The 24,840-nt window shown below is 46.6% G+C and overlaps 1 protein-coding gene across 1 annotated transcript; it reads right to left on the bottom strand.

The window, feature by feature from the left end:
• Window positions 1–395: 395 nt before the first annotated feature.
• LOC144893726 (uncharacterized) lies at window positions 396–4,561 on the bottom strand. Its single transcript, XM_078785107.1, is given in 2 exon segments — window positions 396–967; window positions 970–4,561. Coding segments are annotated over 2 exon segments (4,164 nt in total).
• Window positions 4,562–24,840: the final 20,279 nt, after the last annotated feature.

Here is a 24,840-nt window from a genome sequence, read left to right as displayed (position 1 = left end):
ATATATATATATATACTAGCAAGGATACCCGTCTACGACGGGTGCAAATTGAAAGGATTCTTAAAATTCATTAATCAAAGGTGAACGCTCTGACTATATCTGGCAATGCCTAAGATTGGGGGTATTGATATCAGAAAATTTTCAGCCAAACAGACCTAAAACATTAAAAAAAAACTTTTGTACATACATTTTGTATAAAATATATTCTATAATTTATATAAAATATAAACACTAAACAGCATTATTCTCTTTCGACTGGATGGGAAGATAGTCGGCCAAGAAGCACCGATTCTGGAGATTCGCCTGTTTTGATTAAAAAGGTTTTACAAAATAACGTTTTTTACAAACTATGAAAGAGCATCTAGTCCAATATGTGCCTTATACAAAAAATATAGTCACAACTTACAGCGTTCGTCATCTGTGCCTGAGAGTGCCTCGGGGTAAACCACATTGCGTGTCTGATTGTTGGGTGCCAGGATGGTGAGTTTTACTGCACTGCCGGTCCGAGAGGCAGCCACATACAGCTGACCATGTGAGAAGCAGGGGACAGAGAGGTCGGCCCCTATTGTCTTGTACGTCTGACCTTGAGCCTTGTTGATGGTCATCGCAAAGCATGGCTTGCAGGGAAACTGGGGTCTCCTAAACTGGAACGGCAGCTCAGAGTCTGACGGAATGAGCGGGATCCTCGGCAGAAGGACGACTTCTCCTTTGTATGGTCCACAGGAGATGGTGGCCTCGATGACATTGGCATGTAGGCGAGTTATGATGCACCGTGTACCATTGGTGGTCTTGGGTAGTTCCATGTTTCGCAGGATCATGATGGGCACACCGAGTTTCAACTTGAGGAGGTGTTGTGGCATTCCTGACAGCTCGAGAGAATTGAGAAGCTCAACAGGGTAAGTGACTGCCTCCTCGTCACAGATGGCACTATCCACAGACTTGTAGATCCTCTCATCGCCGGGAAACTCTCCATGAGCCAGTTGTTGAGCTGGTTGACATTGGTGTTCAGCGGAGAAAGAATTGCACGCTCAGCCAGCCATTCGGACCGAACTCCATTTGTGGTCAAGCAAGGGTGGACTTCAGCCTTCAGCTCCTCCATTGTGGAGACGACCTTGCCTATTTCAGGAGGAATCTCGATCGTGTCTGGTTCGGCCGAAAATGGTATCAGTCCATTGCCAATTTCCAGGAGCAGCTTAGAAAAGTCAGTGGCCCCTTCATCGCCAGACAGGTGAGCTTGCATGTTGGTGGTCAGGTGCTTGACAGTCACATGGCGCCACAGGTGGGACGTCTTCAGGCTGGCGTTGACAATGTTGGATCTGGTACCATTCTTGACCACTGGGAGGATCTGTCGGAAGTCTCCGCAGAGCAGTGTGGGAATTCCTCCCATAGGTTTCTTTACTCCTGTGATGTCCTGTAGTGTGCGGTCTACAGCTTCATAGGCTGACTTGTGAGTCATCGGGGCCTCATCCACAATGATGACAGCAGCATCCTTAATGACCTTGGCCAATGCTGTTCCACGCTTGATGCTGCATGTTGGCTGCTCTTTGAAGTGCGTGTCGAGTGAGATCTTGAAGGTGCTGTGCAGCGTTCGTCCTCCCTGGAGCAGTGTTGCGGCAATTCCACTGGACGCAGTAGCAAGAGCAATCTTGCTTCGTGAGCAAATTTTCTTCAGAATCGTGTTGATGACGAAACTCTTTCCTGTGCCTCCTGATGCATCTAGAAAGATGATGTTGCTGCTCTTGTTGCCATTGTTGATGTTACCTTGCTGCACCAGTTCAAGGACTGCATTGTAGACCTGACGCTGGTCATCTGTCATTTTCTGTTGGAGATCATCAGCTTGGACAGACAACTGCTCTTGGTTGTAGTCGACTTCCCTGAAGTATTCTCTCTCAAGCCTATATTCTGTGCCCCTCTCTGGGGTAGGTAGGTCATACGAACTGAGATGACGACCGCCCATTATGATCACCTTGTCTTCGAGAGAGCAAAGCGCAAGGTTGTAGATGTGCTCGTTGTAGTCAGCAGTGGGATTGTCAACATTGCGACGGTGCTGAAATAGGTAGTCTTCAGAAAGGATTTCATGGAACTTATCCCATAGCGTGCGTGGATTGCTAGGAAAACATGCAGTAAGGATGACTGCCATGAGACTCCAGAGGTTTGGTGCAGACTGGCTGATGCTTGCCTCATCCATAGCAAGGTGGAGGTGCTGGTCGTTTTCCAAGAGTCCCAATGCGAGACAGGCTTCATGGAAGGACAACTCTTGACCATCCACTGTCCTTAGAGCAGCGAAAGAGGATGGGCCACATACTTCAGTCAGAAGAAGTCGAACGTAATAACAGTCTCCCTGTCTCGGACTGATGCTGTAGATGCGGCCAATTGCCGGAGTCTTCCGTATTGCATGTGGTCCTTCGACCACCACTTCTCCCCGCTTGCGGCGGGTCCACTTCTTGTGCGTCTTGTCCCATGTGTAGTACTCGGGCATCTCGTGGTATTTCAGCGTCTTGGCAAAATCGTCATGATTGCAGAGGTCGAAGAAGGCAGTCAGCGTAGTGGCTGGTGGTGGTCGCTCTGCCCTCTGTATGGCATTGTCCATATTGAAGTAGACTCGCTGGCCATTCTCGAGGTGGACAGCTAGGCCAATGACTGGAGGGAAATGCTCGGAAATTGGGTGCTCTAGGATCCTCCAGACTGCCTCGCTGCTCCCAACGTAACGTGCATTCTGGAACTTAGCTACCTCATCCACTTGACGATTTCCGGCCTCCTCATTGGCTCGCTGCAGTTCAAACACTGCCTGATCGGTCCCCTTGGTGACATACTTTGTGATATACTTGATGCTCTTGATGCTGGAGCATATCTCAACTTTGATGTGGCAGTTGAATTGGCGGAGGAGGAACGGGTTGTAGGGTACCACCCACTGATTGGTGACTACCTGCACCACCCGTTTTCCCTGCTGGCACATCTTGATCTCCCCAGTGTAACCACCATCTTCTGGCTTCAGACGTCGGTATTTGGGGTAGCTGTCATTTCCTTGCTCAGTGCTCTGGAGGAATGGCTTTGGGAAATCTTTTGAACACTTTCCGTCCTTCATGCAAGGACTGTTTTGGTTGAGGTTTCCGCATGGACCATGGATCATATGTGCCATAACCATCATGTACAGCTCGGGATCTTGTTCCTTGTCGGGAATCTCAGCACTGATGACCATATCAATTTTTTCGGGCTTGACTTTGTCCTCTGGAGCGACCCATATGAGGATGTGGGCATGAGGAAGACCACGCTTCTGGTACTCAATGGTGTACAGGAAGGCTCTCATCGTCCCAAAAGCTCTCTTCTTTAGTAGCTCCATGAGTTTCTTGTGCTTTTGTCGAAAGACATGGGGAATGATGTCTGGCCGATCATGAGCTTCTTGTCCTGGCAAGAGGTTTTGCTGGACCTCGACCCATTTGGGATTTGTTGTCATTGTTATAAAGAAGTCCGGCCTCCCCATGCAACGCACATAGGCCATGGCATCACTCTGCCTCTCGTGCATCCACCTCGGCCTACCTGTGTACGTCGCTGGAAGGACCACCCTTTGCCCAACATTGCGAGGGTCACCATCGCTGGCCATGAGACTGTCACGGAGGTTGCCATAGTTATCAGCGAGTAAGGTCTTTTGCTCCCGGCGGATAAAGCCCAGTCGCTCGGCCTCGATTTTAGAATATACATCTACCAGAAACTGCTGAAAGAATCGACGCATCTGCAGTATGTGATTTCCCTCTCTCACCATGATGTGGTAGCTGTAGTACTGCAGCTGTGTGAGTTTTTGTCCATCTTTTCCAGTCGCAGTCCTGGCCACCAGGTGGATAGTGTAGCCATCCGTTCCATATGGGAACACTATGGGGTACTGTAGTACATCATAAGATGCATGCAGCTCACTTATCCTTTTGAGTGCCCCATCGCGAAGTTTAAGGACAATATTTCTGGGTTCTGTTGGCTCATTGTCCATTAAGATGGCGACTTCTGGTGCAGACTGGGCGTTGTAGCGGCGTGCATGCTCACCACGTGGTCGCTTGTTTTCGCGGATGATTATCTCTCGCTCTTCCGAGTTATCTCCTTCTGCAAGCATATCTCTTGCAGTCTTCAGCTCATGGACCAGATGGTTATTCTCGTGGAACCACTTTGTGAGCATTTCAATGATGTGTGGTTTGAGGCCGCTGTGGTTCCTGGCAGTCAGCTCTTTGGCGTGTGAGTCGAGGAAGTAGACCTGCAAGAACTTTGGCTGACCTTCTTCAGGCGGGAGCAAGCTGCCAATGCGGTGAAACACTTGACCTTGGATACGGAAGCTCGGGTTCCAGCCCTGTACTTCAGCTTCCATATGCCCGAAGCTCGTCATCACAAAACTGCCATTATAAGTTCGAATGTTGTCAAGGAAGTGCTTGCTGAGGAGACCTCCGCCAGAGAGAAGTTCCTTCAGGAAGGGAGGAAGGGCAGGGAAAGGCTCAAGAACGACTTTCCCATTGTTGCAGCACACACCTTTGGTCTCTCCTTCGAACTTGTAAGCAGAGCAGTGAGTGCAGACTTGGTCCATTCGGCCGATGTCTGCGTGAGTTGTTGGGTCAGCCGGGTCATACGTGAATGCCTCCCTTTTGTTCTTTGGTGTCCGGGCCCGAGCTCGTGCTTCTGCAGTGCGGTGACGGTTTGCCTCGTGTCTTGCATCACACTCTTCCTCAGTCTCATTTACTCACAGTTGTTGTTGCCGATGTGCCTTTGCATTAAGCCTGGTCGATCGCTCATCTTGTGTCTCATTTACTCGCTGTTGTTGTTTCCGATGAGCCTGTTCATTAAGCCTGGCCGATCGCTCATCTTGTGTCTCATTTACTCGCTGTTGTTGCCGATGAGCCTGTTCATTAAGCCTGGTTGATCGCTCAGCTTGTGTCTCATTTACTCGCTGTTGTTGTTGCCGATGAGCCTGTTCATTGAGCCTGGTTGATCACTCCTCTTCGATCTCCTGTTGTCTCTCAGTCTGTTTTCGCTAAGCTGAAGCTGTCTTCGGACCAATGCAGCTCTTCCTATTTCGGGGAATTTCGGAGATTTTGATCAGAAACTGCGTGGAATTAGGCCTGGGTCATCTAAAAGCAGAAAATCGAAAATCCTCATGAAAAAGAAGAAAATCGAAAATCATGAAGTGAAATTTCATTGAGAAACTGCAGCATGTAAAATCAGAGAATCGAGAATCAGAAAAATCGATCAGAAACTGCGTGGAAGTCGGAAGTCATTGTCGTCAATTGAATGTAGCATTTATTTTTTATTCCCTGTCAAATGGCATTGGTCCCATGTCAATCGGATGAAGTTGAATAATTAATGTTACGCCTTTATGACATCATAATTCCGAACCCGGAAGTCGGAAGTCATTGTCGTCAAATAAATGTAGCATGTATTTTTCACTCTCTGTCACATGCCGTTGATCCCATGTCAATCGGATGAAGTTGAAAAATTAACGTTACGAAATATGCTGATGACGTCATAATTTTAAAACCCGAAGTTTTTTAAAACATTTAAGGTGTGCTGTAGTTTCTCTGAGACGTACTGATTCCGAATATGCCTTTGGTTTTGCTCTGCGATGAGTAGTTCTCGAGTTATAAGAGGACAAACAAACATACTTTACTGCTTTATATGTATAGATATACAATATATATATATATACAGACTTGGCATTTAATATGGAATATTTTTTTTGTGGGAGTGAACTTACTTTGTCAAGATGTCTTAGAACCAAAAGTTCATTGGAATTATGTTGACATTATTCTAGATGTTGTTAATGTGACCTTTAAAAGAAACAAAAACCACATTTGACATTTCGAAGCAAATAAATTGATCCTTGAAAGTGATGTAAACTGATATCGAACTCAATTCACGGACAGTACTGTGTTAAACTTCTGTACGTTTTCCAGAAGTATCTCTTTATTTTGCACATTAGCCAAATTCTTTTTTAACAAAAACAAAAGTTAAATTACGACTGGGATTACGGACAGTAAAATTACAGTTCAGTACTTCGTGTAACCCCCACGAGCATTCAGGAGAGCACGTACACGTTGAGGCATGCTGTTCACGAGATTTGTCAAGGTTTGGACAGGAATCGCTTGCCATGCAGTGACAAGGGACAAGAATTGCCTGCTGCAATTCACGCACAGAGGTCGGCTGCTGGTCCAAGTGGTCGATTTGACGCGTTAATTCTGCCCACAAGTTCTCTATCGGATTCATATCCGGGGACATGGCAGGCCACTCTATATGCTCTACACCACGGTCAGCAAGAAAGTGTTGGATCATGCAAGCACGATGAGGCCGTGCATTGTCATCTTGGAAGACAAAGTTTCCTCGAAAGGCTGCACGAACAAATGGAAGCAATGTTTCTTCCAGAATGGCCCTGTCCTTGAACTGGTTCAGGTTTCCATTCAGAACAACCAGGTCAGTTTTGCCCCCTGCATGAAAAGCAGCCCAAACGGTCACCCCACCACCTCCAGCTTGGACTCTTGGCACTATACAATCTTTGTTGTAGGCTTCATGCACTTGTCTGCGCACTCGGACGCGGCCATCTTGACGATAGACCAGAAATCTAGACTCGTCACTGAAGATCACATGATTCCAGTGTCCCGGCTGCCATTGACAGTGCTCTCTGGCCCACTGCAATCGGCGCTGGCAGTGTTGTCTGGTCAGGTGTGGTTTTCTCAGGGGACGCCTGGCACGATTGCCTGCTTGAACCAGTCGTTGGTTGACTCGCCTTCTGGATACAGGCACATTTGTCAGTGGCTGTCACTCAACCCTAAGCCGATTAGCTGACTTGGTACGGCCATTACGGACTAACCGGTGCAGCTGGCGATCATCCCTCCTTGTGGTTCTGCGGGGACATCCTGGCCTCGGTATTGGAGTAGGGATACCCCTCTGAGCATTTCGTTTCAGGATCTTTGACACCTGACCTTGAGTGATGCCATACTGCCGAGCAATAGCACGCTCTTTCATGCTGTAATTTCGTAAAGCCACCACTCCATTACAAACAGCATTGTCGAGTTGACGGACCATCTCCAGAGGAAGCGGCAATAACTTTTGGACACGTGCAGCAGTTGTTTTCCACTAATACAGAACGCAACAACCCTTGTATACCCGACTGTGAAGCCAATCGTCAAATGCACCTGTCCGTGTCCGTACATTTTGCCACGCCACCTGTGATATAATCCTGTTGTTGACTTCTTGCTGCTACAGACAATCAGTGACATTGTTCTTTTAACAAATAAATCACCAAAGTGTAAAATAAACTCACCAGATTGATATACTGAGTTAAGAAAGTAAACGCAAGTCAAGAAAAAGAAAAATATTCCATATTAAATGCCAAGTCTGTATATATATTATATATATATATATATATATATATATATATATATATATATATATATATATATATATATATATATATATATATATATATATATATATATATCTATCTATAATTCCAGTAATCTCTGTGTGTCTGTGTGTCTGTGTGTTTGTCTGTGACCGCTGTTTCTCGACAACCACGGGTCCGATATACTTTAAACTTGCCAGGTATATTGCTGGGGACCCGAGGATGTGCCTTTTCAAGGTTTGAAATTAATCGGACAAGTACTTACCGAGCTATGTCCAAAAAACGCTTCAACCAATCAGAGAGCAGCGAGCTATCACGTGTGCCGAACGTGGCGATCAGACTCTGCCTCGGACGGCACATTTGACAGCGTATTCATTTATTTCACGTTGGAAAACCATGTTGCCGTTAAACTATGTTTTAAAACGAATTCAAACTGCGATTAAATTAAAACGATTCATCGTAACTGCGATTTGCGAACTTCCGGACAGTGAAGACTTCACTTCCGGCAGCCAATCACAGAACGCTTTGTTGCGTAGGCGTGGCCGATGTGAGACGAGCGGAGCTGAGCGCGTTACGAGCTGACCGCCATTACGGTACGTAATTCGATTTCTTATGCGCATTATTTCTCCCAATTCAGTCAGAGCGAAGGGCGGAAGCGAAGAGCGTTGTTTTTTTTGTTTACGGGCGTACGGGCGGGGTAGAGCGTACGGGTAGCGTTTTTTTTTTTTTTTGGCAAGGAACGGGCACCCACGTACGGGCAATGCCCTAGTATATATAAAAAGCAGTAAAGTATGTTTGTTTGTCCTCTTATAACTCGAGAACTACTCATCGCAGAGAAAAACCAAAGGCATATTCGGAATCAGTACGTCTCAGAGCAACTACAGCACACCTTAAATTTTAAAAAATTTCGGGTTTTAAAATTAGCGTATTAGTGCAGAAGCGCTAGCAGAAGAGGGAGGGATATCGAAGGGAGGGAGCGCAGCGCTCCCTCTAGCGCTTCACAGCGCCAGCGCTTCTGTTAGCGTAATTAGCGTATTTCGGAACGTTAATTTTTCAACTTCATTATTCGGAATCAGTACATCCCAGAGAAACTTCGTAATGTTAATTTTTCAACTTCATCCGATTGACATGGGACCAACGGCATGTGACAGAGAGTGAAACATACATGCTACATTTATTTGACGACAATGAGTTCCGACTTCCGGGTTCGTGCCGCCAACCCTGTTAGGCGCCTCTTGCGGCACACAGGGAATTACCAGTGAACTGGTACTCAATTTGCCGACCTCGGTAGGATGACAGGCTGAGTCAACCCCCCTGGTGTTAAGGGGGAGGAGGAGGGGAGGGGGAAGAGGAGGGGAGGGGAACGGGGGGGAGGGGGGAGGGGGGGGGGGGAGGGGGAAGTGGGAGGGGGGGAGGGGCCCTTCTTCCCCCGGGCACCCCACACACCCTCCCCTCCCACCTTCCCCTCCCCCCTCCCCCTCTCCCCCTCCCCCTCCCCCCTGTTCCCCTCCCCTCCTCTTCCCCCTCCCCTCCTCCTCCCCACACCCCCTTCCCCCTCCCCCCTCCCCCCCGTTCCCCTCCCCTCCTCTTCCCCCTCCCCTCCTCCTCCCCCGCCCGGCAATGCCGGGTACTTCTGCTAGTAGTATACTGTATATAGATATATCTATATATATAAAACACAGTTTGTGTGTGTGTGTGTGTGTGTGTGTGTGTGTGTGTAATGTTACCGATAGACTCCTAAACGGAGAGGCTCACGTGCTTGATATTTGGCATAGACATGGCCATTGAGCCTGGGAAGAACATGGCCGACCTAAAAAAAAAGATTTCATAATATTTTTTTACCATATTTTTACCTCAGCGCATTTCAGCGAGGAATATTATGCACGGAATCTGAGGCGGTGGCAGAGCAGCGCGCTGATTCGCTCAAAGCGATCACGTGATGTTCCTTGCCGCCATAAACTCACAGTTATGCGTTCGCACGTAATTCAGAGCGAAAAGCGATTGCGTTTTTTCACATTTCAGCGAGGAACATTGCCATTCACACCACATAGGTTTTTTTTCTTTCATCTTTAGATCCATATTTTTTTTCAGCGAGGAATATTATACACGGAATCTGAGGTGGTGGCAGAGCAGCGCGCTGATTCGCTCAGAGCGATCACGTGATGTTCCTTGCCGCCATAAACTCACAGCAAGTAGCATAGATTTTAGCATGATTAGCATTTAGCATGATTTAGCATGATTTAGCATAGATAGTATCATGTTTCACATAGATTTTTTTTCAGCGAGGAATATTATACACGGAATCTGAACCGGTGGCAGAGCAGCGCGCTGATTCGCTCAGAGCGATCACATGATGTTCCATCCCCGCCGCCAGACCATTGAACATAAAACACAGTTTGTGTGTGTGTAATGTAATGTTACCTCCCCTCCCCCCTCCGTCCTCCCCTCCCCCCTCCGTCCTCCCCTCCCCCCTCCATCCTCCCCTTCCCCCCCTTCCCCTCCCCCCTCCATCCTCCCCTTCCCCCTCCATCCTCCCCTTCCCCCCCCTTCCCCTCCCCCCTCCATCCTCCCCTTCCCCCCCTTCCCCTTCCCCCTCCCTTCCCCTCCACCCTACCCCCTCCCTTCCCCCTCCACCCTACCCCCTCCCCTTTCCCCCTCCCCTTCCCCCACCTCCCCCCTCCCCCCTCCCCCTCCCTACCCTTCCCCCCTCTCCCTCCCCTCCCCTCCCACCTCTGTCTCCTCCTTCCCACCCCCCTCTCCCCCCTCCGTCCTCCCCCCCTCCATCCTCCCCTTCCCCCCCCCTCCCCCCTCTCCCTCCCTTCCCCCCTCCGCCCTCCCCGCCCCCCTCCATCCTCCCCTCTCCATCCTCCCCTTCTCCCTCCCTTCCCACTCCACCCTACCCCCTCCCTTCCCCCGACACCCTACCCCCTCCCCTTTCTCCCTCCCCTTCCCCTCCCCCTTCCACCCTTACCCTCCCCCTTCTCCCCCTCCCCTCACCCTCCCCCCTCCTCTTCCCTCCCCTCCCCCCTCTTCTCCCCCCCCCCCTCTCCTCCCCTCCCCCCCGTTCCCCTCCCCTCCCCTTCCCCCTTCCCCTCCCCCGCCCGGCAATGCCGGTTACTTCTGCTAGTGTGTATATATATATATATATATATATATTATATATATATATATATATATATATTTATCGTTACGGTTTTGGAATAAAGGTTAATTTCCCCTCATAGGTAGATGCACCACAACATGAAGCCTCGCGATAGTTCAGTTATTTCTTAGTGAATGTTAGCATAGTCCTTTCCTGTGTTTAGTTTTGCGTTGAGTAGGCCAGTGAGCTTAGGTGTTCTTTTGGCGCTTTGCTTTGGTGCTTTTGGTTTGGCGCTGAAATTCCGCGCGGCAGGAGGAGTGGTCAGTAAGCACGAGCCGCCAATCAGGGCTCGAGGGGAGTGGCTAACCACGACGACCAGAGGCGGGGTTTGGAACAATCGAGTCGGGCCGGGGCGGAGCCATATAACCCTGCACCGAGCCCCCCACCTCAGTTCCGAGGGGAGATGAGTCGCGCAGCCCATGAGCTCGGTTGAGTGAGAAATTCCCGTTGAGTTCGAGTTGAAGTCGGTCAGAGTCGTGTGCAAGTTACAGTTCCCTGTGAGACGATTTACAGTTCCCCGTGAGAGTGAGTTGGGTTGAGCTTGAGAACGCAAGTGGAGCTGCAGGACGAACGAATTGAATTGCTGATTGTAAACGAACTTTCCCCGTGCCCTGCACCCTGCGCTGTATTAATCGCGCGCTCGAGAGGATGACCCGCGCCGGGCCACAGACGCGCGATTTCCTCCTGCCTGCCTTCGCCTGTGTACGTGCCGCGAACATCGGAGAGCCAAGCCAGGCGAGCTGCCCCGGAGGGGCCGATGGCGAAGCGCGCTTGGCGCGTGAACCTCTTCTCCTTCATTTCCCCGTGTAAGTGAGTGGGCCCTGTGTCTGGGAAATAAGTTATACTGGTTAAGCTTCTGCTCTGTGTCCCCCTTTCCTTCATTTTGAATCATTGTACATTGTAAATAAATTGTGTTCTTCCTCTGATTTGACCGTCCTGTCCCTTCCATCCATTGGCTTCGCATGGCACGAATAAAACCGCTCGAATCGGGTTCCAATGAAAGTAACAGCACGAGTCACGTGATACGCATACCGCTCAGGCGTACTCGATTAAGCGTGGCTTGTGCGAGGCTCGATCCCCGCTTTCGTGGCAGCGTGGGTTAAAGGTACGTGCGAATTTGTCCCGATACCCTTTTTCACGTTTGCCCGGAAGTGGCGATTCGGCCTCGCGGACGACCCAGGGGGAAAAAAAGGGGTTTAATCCCCCCTTTGTAACGGGAACGGGCTTCGGGAGATCCGCAACAATTTTATATATATATATATACATACAGTCACGTGAACAAGTAAGTACACCCCATGTAAAGTTTTGACTTTTTCAACATATTTCAACATACAGCTATTTGATCTTCATTTCAACAATATTGATAGATAAAGGTGATATAATATAACAAATATCATGAAACATTTACATTTTGTAGTCCATTGTATTATTTAAATAAACATAAATGCAAATTTCGCATATGGAAAAAGTAAGTATGTGTGTGTGTGTGTGTGTGTGTGTGTGTGTGTGTGTGTGTGTGTGTGTGTGTGTGTGTGTGTGTGTGTGTGTGTGTCAGCTCTATTCGCAGCCATAGCCCATGTATAACTAGAACAATGCGACTGTGTCGCCAATATGCCTCCGCATAGTCCCACAACGGGTAGATGCCATCACTCTGCATATGTATGGGTAGTGAATCACGTTTGTGAAGTTTTGTGTTGATCGGATAAGGTTAGTTTTACTATGGCTGCCAAAGATGGCTGCCAAACCACGTGACCTATGACATCATCATTTTCAAACTATATGCAACAGTGCTGTTAGATGATATTTGTAAAATTTTGCATTGATAGTTTTAGCAGTTTCAGAGATATAATTATTTAATAATTTCCTTCAATACAATATGGCTGCCAAACCATGTGACCTATGATGTCATAAATTTAATATTTCAACACAAATGGGTCATAGATCATGTACATGCAATTTCAGAGTTTTAGGATAAGGAATTCGATTAAAACATTTTTGGCTGGTATACCACTTCACCCATGATGTCATCATTATCATGATTTTGTGCCCCATTGGGAATACTTGACAATGTGCCAAGTTTCAAACTTTTCCATTCAGCGGTTTCTGAGAAATATTTTAAAAATTATTTGCTTTTAATCCAAGATGGCTGCCATACCATGTGATCTATGACGTCACAATTATCAAAAAACATTCTGCATGGGTGTTACTCCTACCCTGAAAGGTTCGTTTCAATCGGACATATGGTTGCTGAGAAAAACGAGGTTTAGCTTGTACGGACATACGGATGTACATACGTACGTACGGACAGACGTACGGACGGACAACCCGAAAACATAATACCTCCAGCGACTTTGTCGGCGGGGGCATAAAAAACAAAAAAAGGGTGTATACATTTTTTGGAACACCCTGTACTCTTGTGCTCAGAAAATTATTCTAGTCTATGATTATAAATAATTAATTAATCAAAGGTTCGTGGCCATCTGCTAAGTGGTAAAAATCAAAAATAATTTCCTTTGTATGTTTGCCTACGTTTAGATATTCATGCTTATCTTTCAGTTGAAACCCACTAATTATCGTATCATCCGCATATTTGATAACACGACAATTAGGATTCGAAAAGCAGCAATCACTTGTATACAAAGAAAAGAAAATGGGGGAGACAACACAATCTTGTGGTGCACCTCGACTTAAAACTCTGACACGTGATACCATGTTATTATACTTCACCTGCAGTGGTACATCTGCAAGAAAACTGTGAATTAATCTTGAAAGCTTATGTGTGATGTCTAATTTCATCAACGTTTTTTTTTTTTTTGTATACAGGATCGAGGCTCGTGAAAGAGCTAACATTTATCACACAAAAAAATCAAACAGACACAAAAAACATATAATAAGGGGAGCGGTAGACAAGATGGGGAGAGAAGGGGAAGCACACAAACACAACATTTGAGAGCAGGGACATCGGGAGATCTGGGGGAGGGCTTTGGGGGAGGCGGCATGGGAAGGGTGGGAGTGGTGAGATAAGTATAAAACACAAGGACACTGCAAGGACTTCCGGGAAGGAAGTTGGTATTTCAAAAAAGTGAATCTGGGGTGAATTAGCGGGGGTAGAAAAGATCAAGGTTTTGGATGGGGGAAGATAAGAGATGGTGGTGAACGTCTGTTTAAAGACCTGGAGGGAGGAGTGGGATTGAAGAGAGTGTGGGAGTTTGTTCCAGAGGCGGGAGAAAAGGGAAGTGAAAGAGTGAAGGTGAGCAGAGAGCGTAGATTTTGGCAGTTTAACCATAAGAGGGTTGCAGGCAGATCTTGTGCGACCTGTAGGAATATTTGGGGGACAGAGCCCAGACAGAGCTGGGGGAGCAAGGCCGGAGAGGAGTCGGTAGAAGACAGAAAGACCACCAACCTGCCTGCAGTGAGTAAGTGAAAGGCCCTCGGAGTTAGCTTCATCGTGGGAGATTCCAATGATTCTGAAAGCTTTGGTTTCAACAGCGTGAAGCCGAGCTAGGTGTGAGGCAGGAGCACCGACCCAGAGGGGAGAACAGTAATCCATTGAGCTGCGGTTGAAAGCCTTGTATGTGGTGAGGAGCTCAGGTGTGCCAAGGAAGGACTTCGCATGACGGAGGATGCCCAGTCGGCGACTGGCTTTGGAGGCCAGATTTGAAATGTGGTTTTCCCAGGAAAGATCATAGCAGATAGTGAGACCCAAAAGCTTGAGTGACAGAACTTCTTGGAGAGGATTATTCAGAAAGTGGATGGGAGGGTTGTCCAGTCGGGCTTTTCGGAGAGACATAGTAAGAGTGTGAGATTTGTCAGGATTGAAAGACATGTTCCACTTGTTTGACCAGTCTGTGTTTTTGTCCAGGTCTGCAGAGAGTGAGGAGGCTGCAGATTGCCGATCTGAGGGATGAGGAATGGAGTGACAGAGAATGGAGTCATCAGCAAAGAGATAGAGAAGATTTTCAAGAGAGTCCGAGAGATCATTGATGAAGACCAGAAAAAGCACAGGGCCCAGCGCACTGCCTTGGGGAACTCCAGCCTGAACAGGAAGGGTAGATGAGAGAAACCCATTCAGGGCCACACGTTGACTACGATTAGAGAGGAAGTCCACAAGCCAAGCGTGGAGATTTCCATGGATACCATAGGATGAGAGTTTGGTGAGCAGAGCGGGGTGCCAGACCGTATCGAAGGCACATGATATGTCAAGGGAGACAGCTCTAATTTCCTGTTTGGCATTGAGGACCTCCATCCATTGTTGAGACAGCAGAAGCAGCATGTCGAGAGTAGAGTGACCTGGTCTGAAACCAAATTGATGATCAGAGATCAAGCCATTTGAGAAGAGGAAAGATTTGATATCCGAAGCAAAAATGGATTCCATGACTTTGCTGATAATTGGGAGAAGGCTGATTGGTCTGTCATTGCAAGGATCTGTTTTTGCACCTTTTTGTGTAAAGCGGTGATGTTGGCTGATTTCCAAGCTGATGGCAGATGACCTTGAGCAAACGTTAGGGTGAAGAGAACAGAGAGAAGGATTGAAAGAGTGGCGGAACAGGATTTTAGGACCCATGGGCTGATGCCGTCAGGTCCAGTTGCAGAATGAGAGTCGAGGGTTGACAGAAACTTTTCCAACTTGCTAGGAGGAAAGGACACAGAGTCCAGGAACAGCTGGGTACGACTGAGTACGGTGGGTACAGAGAGGGATGAGTTTGGGACACAAGATTTAGAGGCAAACACAGAGTTGAGACATTCAGCTTTTTCACGTGCGGAGTCAGCTGTGCAGCCGTTTGAGGTAAGGGAGGGGATGGAGGGGGAACAAACACCAGAAACAGATTTGACCAGACGCCACCAGGATTTGAAAGAGGGAGACAGGTTTAAGAGTTCGGTCTTGAGAGTGGAGAGATATTGTTTCCTGGCTCTCCTGAGGGTGGACACACACTTGTTTCTGGCTTTGTGAAAGGAAATGAGATGAGATTTCCTTCCGTTGGATTTGCTTTCCAGGAGGCGAAGGCAAGTTGTTTCTGGGCAACTGCCTCACCACAAGATTCCATGTACCTTTGAGAGGAGGAAGGGTATGACAACTGAAGGCAAGATGGGATAAATCTGTGCATGAGAGACCGCAATTTACTTTGGAAGAATTCCCAGGATGAGTTGATGTCAGAGGCGGTAGAGATGGGAGACCAGTCCAGATGATTGATGGCTGCTTGAAGACCGTGCCAGTTGGCCTGAGTGAAATGCCAGACTCGCGACGCTGAGGAGGCTCTCTGAGAATGGTCATAGAGATGTCCACTTTAACAAGCACATGATCAGATGAGCCGATTGGAGCAGAAGAAGAGCAGCAGACATTTGCAGGGAAGTTAGTCATAACCAAGTCTAGAAGAGAAGATGCTCCATTGACTGAGATCCGGGTCGGGAAATTGACAGATTGTGTCAGTCCCAGTGAGTCGCAGAAGTCCTTTGCTGAGGAGCCTTGGCGGATGAGAGAGGGACCCACACCCAGCCAACTGGCATGGTGACAATTGAAATCACCACATATGAGGAAGAGAGAGTTGGGATGAGTAGATAGAAGTTGCTCCATATTATCAGACAGCGAGATGTAGATGTAGTCATCACTGTTTGGTGGACGCTACAAAACCCATATGAACAAAAGGTGGGAGCGAAGGGAAAGTCGTAGCCAGAGGTACTCCTGCGGGTTAGGTGGAGAGAGGGCAGTGCAGGGCGATTGAGGAAGAGAGTTTTTGATAAAGATAGCAACCCCACCTCCAGGACATGGCTCAGGTCTATCATACCGGAGGAGAGAGTAACCCGGGAGAGATATTAAGGAATCAGAGACATGATGAGGGAGTAAAATTTCTGTTAAGCAGATCAAGTCTGGTTTGTCAGAAGCAACCTGTATCGAGAGATCAGTCAAATTTGAGCGAAGGCCCCGGATGTTTGAGGTCCATACCGTTAATGAAGAGGAAGGGGGAGCATTGGATACAGAACGGGGGGGGGTGGGGGGGAGGGGTAGGGTAAGATGTGGAAGAGGAGGAAGAGGTAGGGAGAGCTGTTGAAAGTGTGTCAGAGATTTCAGAATTGCTAGGAGAAAGGGAAGGATGGGGCGGACAAAAGGTTTGATGGTGATTGGGTGAGGTACAGTGAGGTGTTATTTGAGAGGGGGGGCAAAGCGAGGCAGCAGGTTGGGGGAGATGGAGGTGAGAGTTGGAAGGGGGAAGAAGAAGGGAGGACGCTTTGAGGAGGAGGGGTGAGAGGGGGGAAATGGAGAAAAAATGAGGTTGGGGAGATTTGAATGGGAGGGGTGAGGGGGGAGTTTATGAGGGGAGGGGTAAGGGGGCGTTTAGGAGGAAAGGGGAAAGGGGGGGATTTGAAAGGGATGGGAGATGGGGGAGCTTTGTAGGGGAGGGGTGAGGGGGGAGTTTAGGAGGGGAGGGGCGAGGGGGAGTCTAGGAGGGGAGTGGTGCGGGGGGAGTTTAGGAGGGAAGGGGCAAGGGGGGAGATTTGAATGGGATGGGTGATGGGGAAGATTTGGAGGGGAGGGGCAAAGGGGGGAGATTTGAAAGGGATGGGTGATGGGGAAGATTTGGAGGGGAGTGGTGAGTTTGGATTATAGAAAGTGTACGATTAATGGGAAATGAACATTTATTGCAAAATGAGTTTCTTGTGACCTTCGAGTCAAAAATACGTTTAAGGATGCTGGAGGAGGGGTGGAGTGCAGGTGAGTTTAGGGAATGTATGAAAGAGCAACTGTAAGAGATGGAATTTTTTTTGGAATGAAAAAATTTGGTGAGCAAGTTGAAAGCACCCTTTTAAAGAAGAAGAAGAAAAAGGTGTTATGATATACGACAGAATACAGTACTTCAGGGGAAAGTTTAAACATTTTAAAATTGAACAGTGAAAACTATCTGGGGAAATGGGGGTGAAACACGTGGTCGAAGAACAAACGAATAAGAACAGCGAATAAACGAATAAGAACAACGAATAAGAACAAAGAAGGAAATGTTTTTTTTTGTTAAGATTTTAAACAAGGAAGTATGGGGTGAAAAGACTGGGAAAAACTGAGAATGAAAGTAAATGGACCACAATCGACTGCTGAGAGAAAACAAAGCCTCAAGGTAGGAAACAAGGGACAAAATAACCGATGATTTTTTTAATACAGGTATGAAAGATTAACACCGAGAATCTTCCTAGGGACACACTATTGGTACACACACCGAAAGATAAATACAGTTTCGACAAAAATACAATTGTGAACAATTCCTTAACTTCGAAAGCATGGAGAGCGTGTGCAGCTTCGAAAAACCGTGCCCTCGCCGACAAAGATCTCGTGAGATCTCCAAGATGATCAATTAATATATGTGATACTATTGAAGTCACTGAAGAAATCAATAAATACTCACCACCACCTCTTATCTTACCCCATCCAAAACCTTGATCTTTTCTACCCTTGTTAAAACACCCCTAATCCACCTCTTTTTAAATCCCCAACTTCTTTCCTGATATTCCTAGAAGTGTTCATTTGCTTTAAACCGTGTACCCCTCCCTCCTCCCCCACCTCTTCCACAGATCTACCGACGTCCCTGTTCTCTTCTGTTGTTGTGCTTGTGTGCTTCTCTCTCCCCCTTTTGTCACCTGCTCCCTTCATTGCATGTTTTATGCGTCTGGGCATCTTTTCATGTTCAATGTGTTAGCTCTTACATGAGCCACGATTCTGTATACAAAAAAAACCCCCAAAAAACCTCATCTTACAAAAGATTTGGGAATATCTAATGATGGTATTTGGAGATAAACAAGCATAGATTCCTCAACACCCCTATTACTCTAATTATGCAAATTGAGATTGGTCAAACAAGCCTACTTACAGTGCCCTCCATAAGTATTGGAACAGTGAGGTCACATTTGTTATTGTTGCTATATACTCAAGAAATTTAGATTTGAGATCAAAAGATGAATATGAGGCAACAGAACAGAAGGTCATCTTTTATTTCTTGGTATAGCCATCCATATACAGTCATGTGAAAAAGTAAGTACACCCCATGTAAAGTTTTGACTTTTTCAACATATTTCAACATACAGCTATTTGATCTTCATTTCAACAACATTGAGAGATAAAGGTGATATAATATAACAAATATCATGAAACATTTACATTTTGTAGTCCATTGTATAATTTAAATAAACATAAATGCAAATTTCGCATGTGGAAAAAGTAAGTACATCCTTGGCTCTAATCGGTGGTATTGCCTGCCCCCTTTGGCAGAAACAACCTCAAGTAGGCGTTTCTTATAACTCTGACATCGACTGGGAGAAATTTTTGCCCACTCCTCCACGCAGAATTATTTCAGCTGTGCGATATTTGAGGGGTTTCTTGCATGCACAGCTCGTTTCAAATCCACCCACAACATCTCGATGGGATTTAGATCCGGGCTTTGACTTGGCCATTCCAGAACCCCCAATTTCTTTCTTTTCAGCCATTTCTTGGTGGATTTACTGGTATGTTTAGGGTCATTGTCATGTTGCAAGGTCCACCTTCGGTTGAGCTTCAACTCTCCGACAGATGGCCTCACATTATCCTCAAGCACCCTCTGCTACAATGAAGAATTCATAGTGGATTCTATGATGGTGAGCTGCCCAGGCCCTGATGCAGCAAAGCTGCCCCAAACCATAATATTTCCCCACCATGCTTTACAGTTGGTATCAGGTTCTTGTGGTCAAATGCTTCTGGTACTGTGAACAAATAGCTCGAGCTTTAACTCATCTATCCAGAGCACATTGTTCCAGAAGTGCTGGTCTTTGCCTAGGTGTTCATTGGCAAACTTTAGTCTTGCCCTGATGTTCTTTCTGGACAGCAACGGTTTCCTCCTGGCACACCTCCCATGTAGATCAAATTTGTGCAGCTTCTTTCTCGTGGTAGACTCGTGCACTTTGACACCAACAGTGGCAAGAGCTACCTGTAGGTCCCGTGATTACATTCTGGGGTTCTTCGAGACTTCTTTCAGCATCTTGCGGTCTGCTCTCGGGCTGAACTTGCTGGGGCGGCCTGGCCTGAACAAGTTGGCAGTTGTTTGGAATCTTCTCCACTTGTAGATGATCTTCCGGACAGTCGAATGATTGATGTCAAATTGTTTGGAGATCTTTTTAAATCCCTTCCCAGACTAGTCGGCATCTATAACCTTCTTTCTGAAGGCCGCAGAGAGCTCTCTTGATCTAGGCATGGTGACGCCGCACACTTCAACAACAAATAGCAAACCAAACTAAATGTCTGAGGTTTAAATAAGACAGGTTCCTCCAAGATCCTCTCTAACGATGTTCTAATCATTTGCACCTGATTCTAATTTTAGGTATTTGAAGTAGTGATAAATGTAGGGGTGTACTTACTTTTTCCACATGCGAAATTTGCATTTATGTTTATTTAAATTATACAATGGACTACAAAATGTAAATGTTTCATGATATTTGTTATATTATATCACCTTTATCTATCAATATTGTTGAAATGAAGATCAAATAGCTGTATGTTGAAATATGTTGAAAAAGTCAAAACTTTACATGGGGTGTACTTACTTTTTCACGTGACTGTATGTTTTACCATTGAAGAACGATAACACTTTTTATGTTCATTCCCCTCATTTTAGGTAAGCATAAGTATTGTAACAGATTAATTCAAAGTAAATTAAAGTAGTATAATAGTTAGTATTTAGTTACATATCCCTTGCATACAATAACTGCCTCGAGCATGTGCCCCATTAACATCACCAAACTCTTGGTATCTTCCTGTGAGATGCTTTTCCAAGTCTTTACTGCAGCCATTTTCAGTTGTTGTTTGTTTTGGGGGTTTCTGACTTTAGTCTCCTCTTCAGGAAGTGGAATGCATGCTCCATTGGATTTAAATCAGGAGATTGACTTGGCGAGTCTAAAAGCTTCCACTTTTACCCTGATGAACTCCATGGTTATGCTAGCAGTGTGTTTAGGTCATTGTCTTGCTGCATGGTGAAATGCCACCCAATGAGTTTGGAGGCATCTTCTTGTACATGGGCAGACAAAATGTTTCTGTGCATTTCTGAATTCATTCTGCTACTGTCATCATTAGTTACATCGTCAATAAAGATGAGTGAGCCAGTTCCAGAGGCAGCCATGCAAGCCCAATCCATAACACTATCTCCACTATGCTTCGTAGATGAGATAGTATGCGTTGGATCGTATGCAGTTCCCCACCTTTCTCCACACTTTCACCTTTCCATCACTTTGGTAAATGTTTATGCTGGTCTCATTTGTCCATAAAACGTTATCATAGAACTCTACTGGCTCAACTCTACTTCTTCACAAAACCTAATCTGGACTTTCTATTTTGGTGCTGATAAGAGGTTTGCATATTATGGAGTAGCCTTTCTAATTCTGCTGTCGAAGTCTTCTGTGAATGGTAGGTTGTGATACTTTCACCTCTGCACTCTGGAGGTCGTTGGTGATGTCACTGACACTTTACAACTCTGATGATTTTTCTGTCGTCACCTGCAGTTGTTTTCCTTGGCTGATCTGGCCATTGTCTATTGCTATGTACGCCAGTGGTTTCTTTCTTTTTCAAGATATTCTAAATTGTTATATTTGCTTTGCCCAATTTTTGTGCTAGGGTTCTATTTGAATTCTTCTGGTCCTTCACCTTCCAATTTGCTTGCTTTTTTTTCATAGACAGTTCCTGGTATTCATGTTGGTTTTGCCGACTGACCCCCAAAGGTGGACTCCCAAGGCAATAGCAAAGGCTCTTTTATGTATCATTGACTTCCACATTCATAGCTCTTTTATGTGTGAACAATCAATGTAATAAGAAACAACTGAGCAACAAGAAACACCTGTCAGTCATTTGTTCCAATACTTATGCTTACTTAAAATGGGGGAAACTGAACTATGATGAAGAGTTCAGATGCAAAAACAGAGAAATCAATAATTATTTCAATTTTCGGTAAATCAACATTTTAATGTGCTTTCTTGGTATAACATATCAATTCAAAAAAGGGTGGTCCTAAATTGATGCAAGCAAACTAACACAAGGCCAGAATTTCACAAATCTAAATTTAATAAACACATCTATGGGGTATCCCTCCCCCCCCCACCCCCCCCCCCCCCCCCCCTCTATGGGGTATCCCCCACAACATCATAATTGGATACTTTTCAATTCGTTTTGAGTCAAAAACAGATAAATCCACAACCTGATTTTTTGCAAAAGCAGACAAATCCATCATAAACTTTATTTAGTATGAAGGCTTCACAGAATCACCAGAAATATGATTATAATCATGAATACAATATAAAATAGTATTAATCTGAATGTAAAAAAAAGTTTTGGAGGCAGGGACCGGCAAGGAGATGATGCAAGCCGGCAGGCCGATGACATGACTTGCAAGCCAAATGACATGGCTGGCAGGCTGATTACATGGCTGGCAGGTTAATTGTATGGCTGGCCGGTAGGGGCCGGCAAGCAGGCAAGACAGCCGGCTTTGCTCTAATCTGTCGAAACCTAATTTATCTTCCCAACTGATCTATCTATTCTCCCACCTACTCTGAGTCCCTCTAAGGCCAAAGCTATATTAACCTTTGTTCTACTACTCTATGAATGCAGAAATTTTATTCAAGCTAATGCACAATGTTAATTTTTGAAAGTTAATTGTGGTGGGGGCGGAGGAGAGGGGGAGTAGGGGCACAACGCTGAAGGTTTACCTAGGGTGCTTAATACCCCTGCACCACCCTGGAGGTTACTCCAAGTGGTCTATCGTCCTGGACCTCGAATGACTACGTACAGGTATTTAGGAACAAAAGGTTTGTTACCACAGATGGAGCAGGAGGGCAGAACCTTGGTAACTGAATACACCTCTGATGTTCTTGAGGCTTTAGCCTAGATCTACTGTAGTCTATATACCACAGAAAAGATAATAACATAACCCCTCTTGCCTCTCCTGTTCAGAGTGGGTACACTAGATCCCTGAAAACAGACCCAGCTGTCCATAAGACTCGTAATTGATATTGAATGAAACCATGAAGTCCCTCGGAGATGAATTATATGATATCTTGAACAGCACGGATGAGGGAGTTGAGTGGACAGAGGATGCGTAAAATATATATTGTCGCGCAACTCCGATTAACACCAGAGTTGCGGATGCCAATCACGAAGGCTTTAACTCCCGAGGCGAAAACTCAATGGCGGATCCCAAAACCAAAAGCCCCAAGCGCGCGGGATAGCGGGGAACGGCGAGAGCCCCCGCAGCCTTATCTATTAAAAGCAACCAGGAAACTGCATTCAGGTATTTGTACAAGAAAATAATACAAGGGTTTATTCAAATGAAAAAGGCAAGGACAGGAAAAGCACGTGCTGGTAATCTAATGCCTAATTTGGGATCCGACACACACAGATATCAGAAACAAGATGAGGGGATATGAATTAATAAAAAGAACACGTTATGTTGAATTGTGAAATGTACGCGGAGCTCGGGCTTATCTGTCTTGTCGTCTTGTCCGTCCAACGCGGCTCCAAACTCCGGCGTGGAGAAATCCTCCGTTCGCCTCGCACGCCCCGTCAGGCCCGAGCCAACGCCCTCGCCACTGCCCACGAGGTCCGTGCACCAAGCTCCAAAGCACCACGAGGTCCCACAGCAGGACAGCGAGCTCCACTCGGGCTACACCTCAGCCCAACTCGGGTCGGGATCTCTGAACGACTCGACCGGGCTGCTGAAGACAACTCCTCGTATCAACTCGACTGCCAAATGGCGTTCGGCAACTGGCGTTCGGCAACTCCCTATGGCTCAACTGCCAACTCTGCGAACTGCACACTGCGAACTGCCAATGCAACTCGAGCTCTCTCTCTGCACTCGGGATCTGCCAACTCTCCTCGTGAGCACCTCAAACGAACTCTCTCGTTCTGAACTCAAACTGAACTTGTCTCAGGATCTCCAATCTGAACTCTTCAAAATGGCGCTCAGCGCAACTCTCCTCTCTCCTCGACTCTCTCTCAACTGCCAATCCTCCTGCTCAACTCAACTGCTCCAAAATTGCATCCGGTCCCCATTAATATCTCCGGCCGATGACATAATCTTTGGCGCGCTGCCAACCAATCGGTCTCCTCCACCGACTCGCCTCTGTGCACGCCCACTGTGTCACTCTCACTCCCGTCCCCTATTCTGTGGTCATAGCACGTGCTATGCGAGATGGATAGGCCACTCGGAGGTGTAAATTGTGGCGACCATTATCGGCGGTGTCCTGGCCTGATTTCTCCCTAGGTCATGACAGGGGGGAGGACGTTATTAGTGTTGTACTAAGGGATCCTAACTAAGTGTCTATGTGGTCTGCAGTGCCAAAAGGGACAAATGTTTGGCTAACCAGGTGAGACATACAAGGGCTCTACTCATTAATCCCTACAATACCTATCACTCGAATCTCCTGGTAGTTTCACAATTATACATCTTAACCGACAAAATGCCAACACATGAAGAACTTATTACAGGTAGTGTTCCTTACCGCGACATCTCGAAGCATGTTACCTATTCAGCTCTATTCTGCTCTCCCTACCACTACCCAAATTCATAATCATAACACAGCCCCCCCCCCCCCCGCCTCCCCCCCTCCCCCCCCCCCCCGTCTTGGAACCGTAGCTCCTGCAAGGTTCACTGCAGGCGCTACCATTCCAGCCTTAACACTTACTGTCACACACTTAATTAACCTATGAAATAAATCAGGAAGGGCTGTGGGAAGTGAGTCGGACTACCTACCTACACTTCCTCAACATGCTAAACCCTTTAACAGCCATGCAAGTATGTACATTGATTTCGATCCGTTGTTCCTGTGGAGGGAGGAAACAAACAACACTCAAAAATCTACCTTAACCACGAAACTTAACCTTACTCAAAAATTAAAAAACTCTATAAAACATTTTTACATACCCCGGTCTACAGACCGCGTCCCCCGGTGGATGCCACAAGACACAACCTTACCTGCGGGGCCATCCCGATGCACCCCTAAATTTCCACGGGCCCTGTCCAGATGTTACAGGTGAGTGACATGGCTCGGTGGATTTCGCCCACATTCATTCAACACAAACCCCTTAACCACTCATTCTCATTCCAAAACTCCTCACTACCGCATTTCAAAAATCAACAAAGCACTTACTTCACTACACCCCCCTGCAGGACCATGGCATTGATGTCATTCACATGTGTGTGCATTCCTCAACTAGGCAGCGGGGAGGTACCGCACAAAAAGATGGTGGGGGCACTTCAGGCTGTGGTGCCCGCAGTCCCAAAACAAGTCAACCGACTTACAAGTTCATTGCCCCCCCCCCCCCCCTTTACCTCTT

This window comes from Myxine glutinosa, chromosome 9 (assembly GCF_964187855.1).
Source record: "Myxine glutinosa chromosome 9, kmMyxGlut1.1, whole genome shotgun sequence".
In the NCBI taxonomy this organism is placed as follows: domain Eukaryota; kingdom Metazoa; phylum Chordata; class Myxini; order Myxiniformes; family Myxinidae; genus Myxine; species Myxine glutinosa.
Note: the sequence above shows the minus strand (reverse complement) of the source record. Positions and strands in the feature narration are given on the sequence as shown.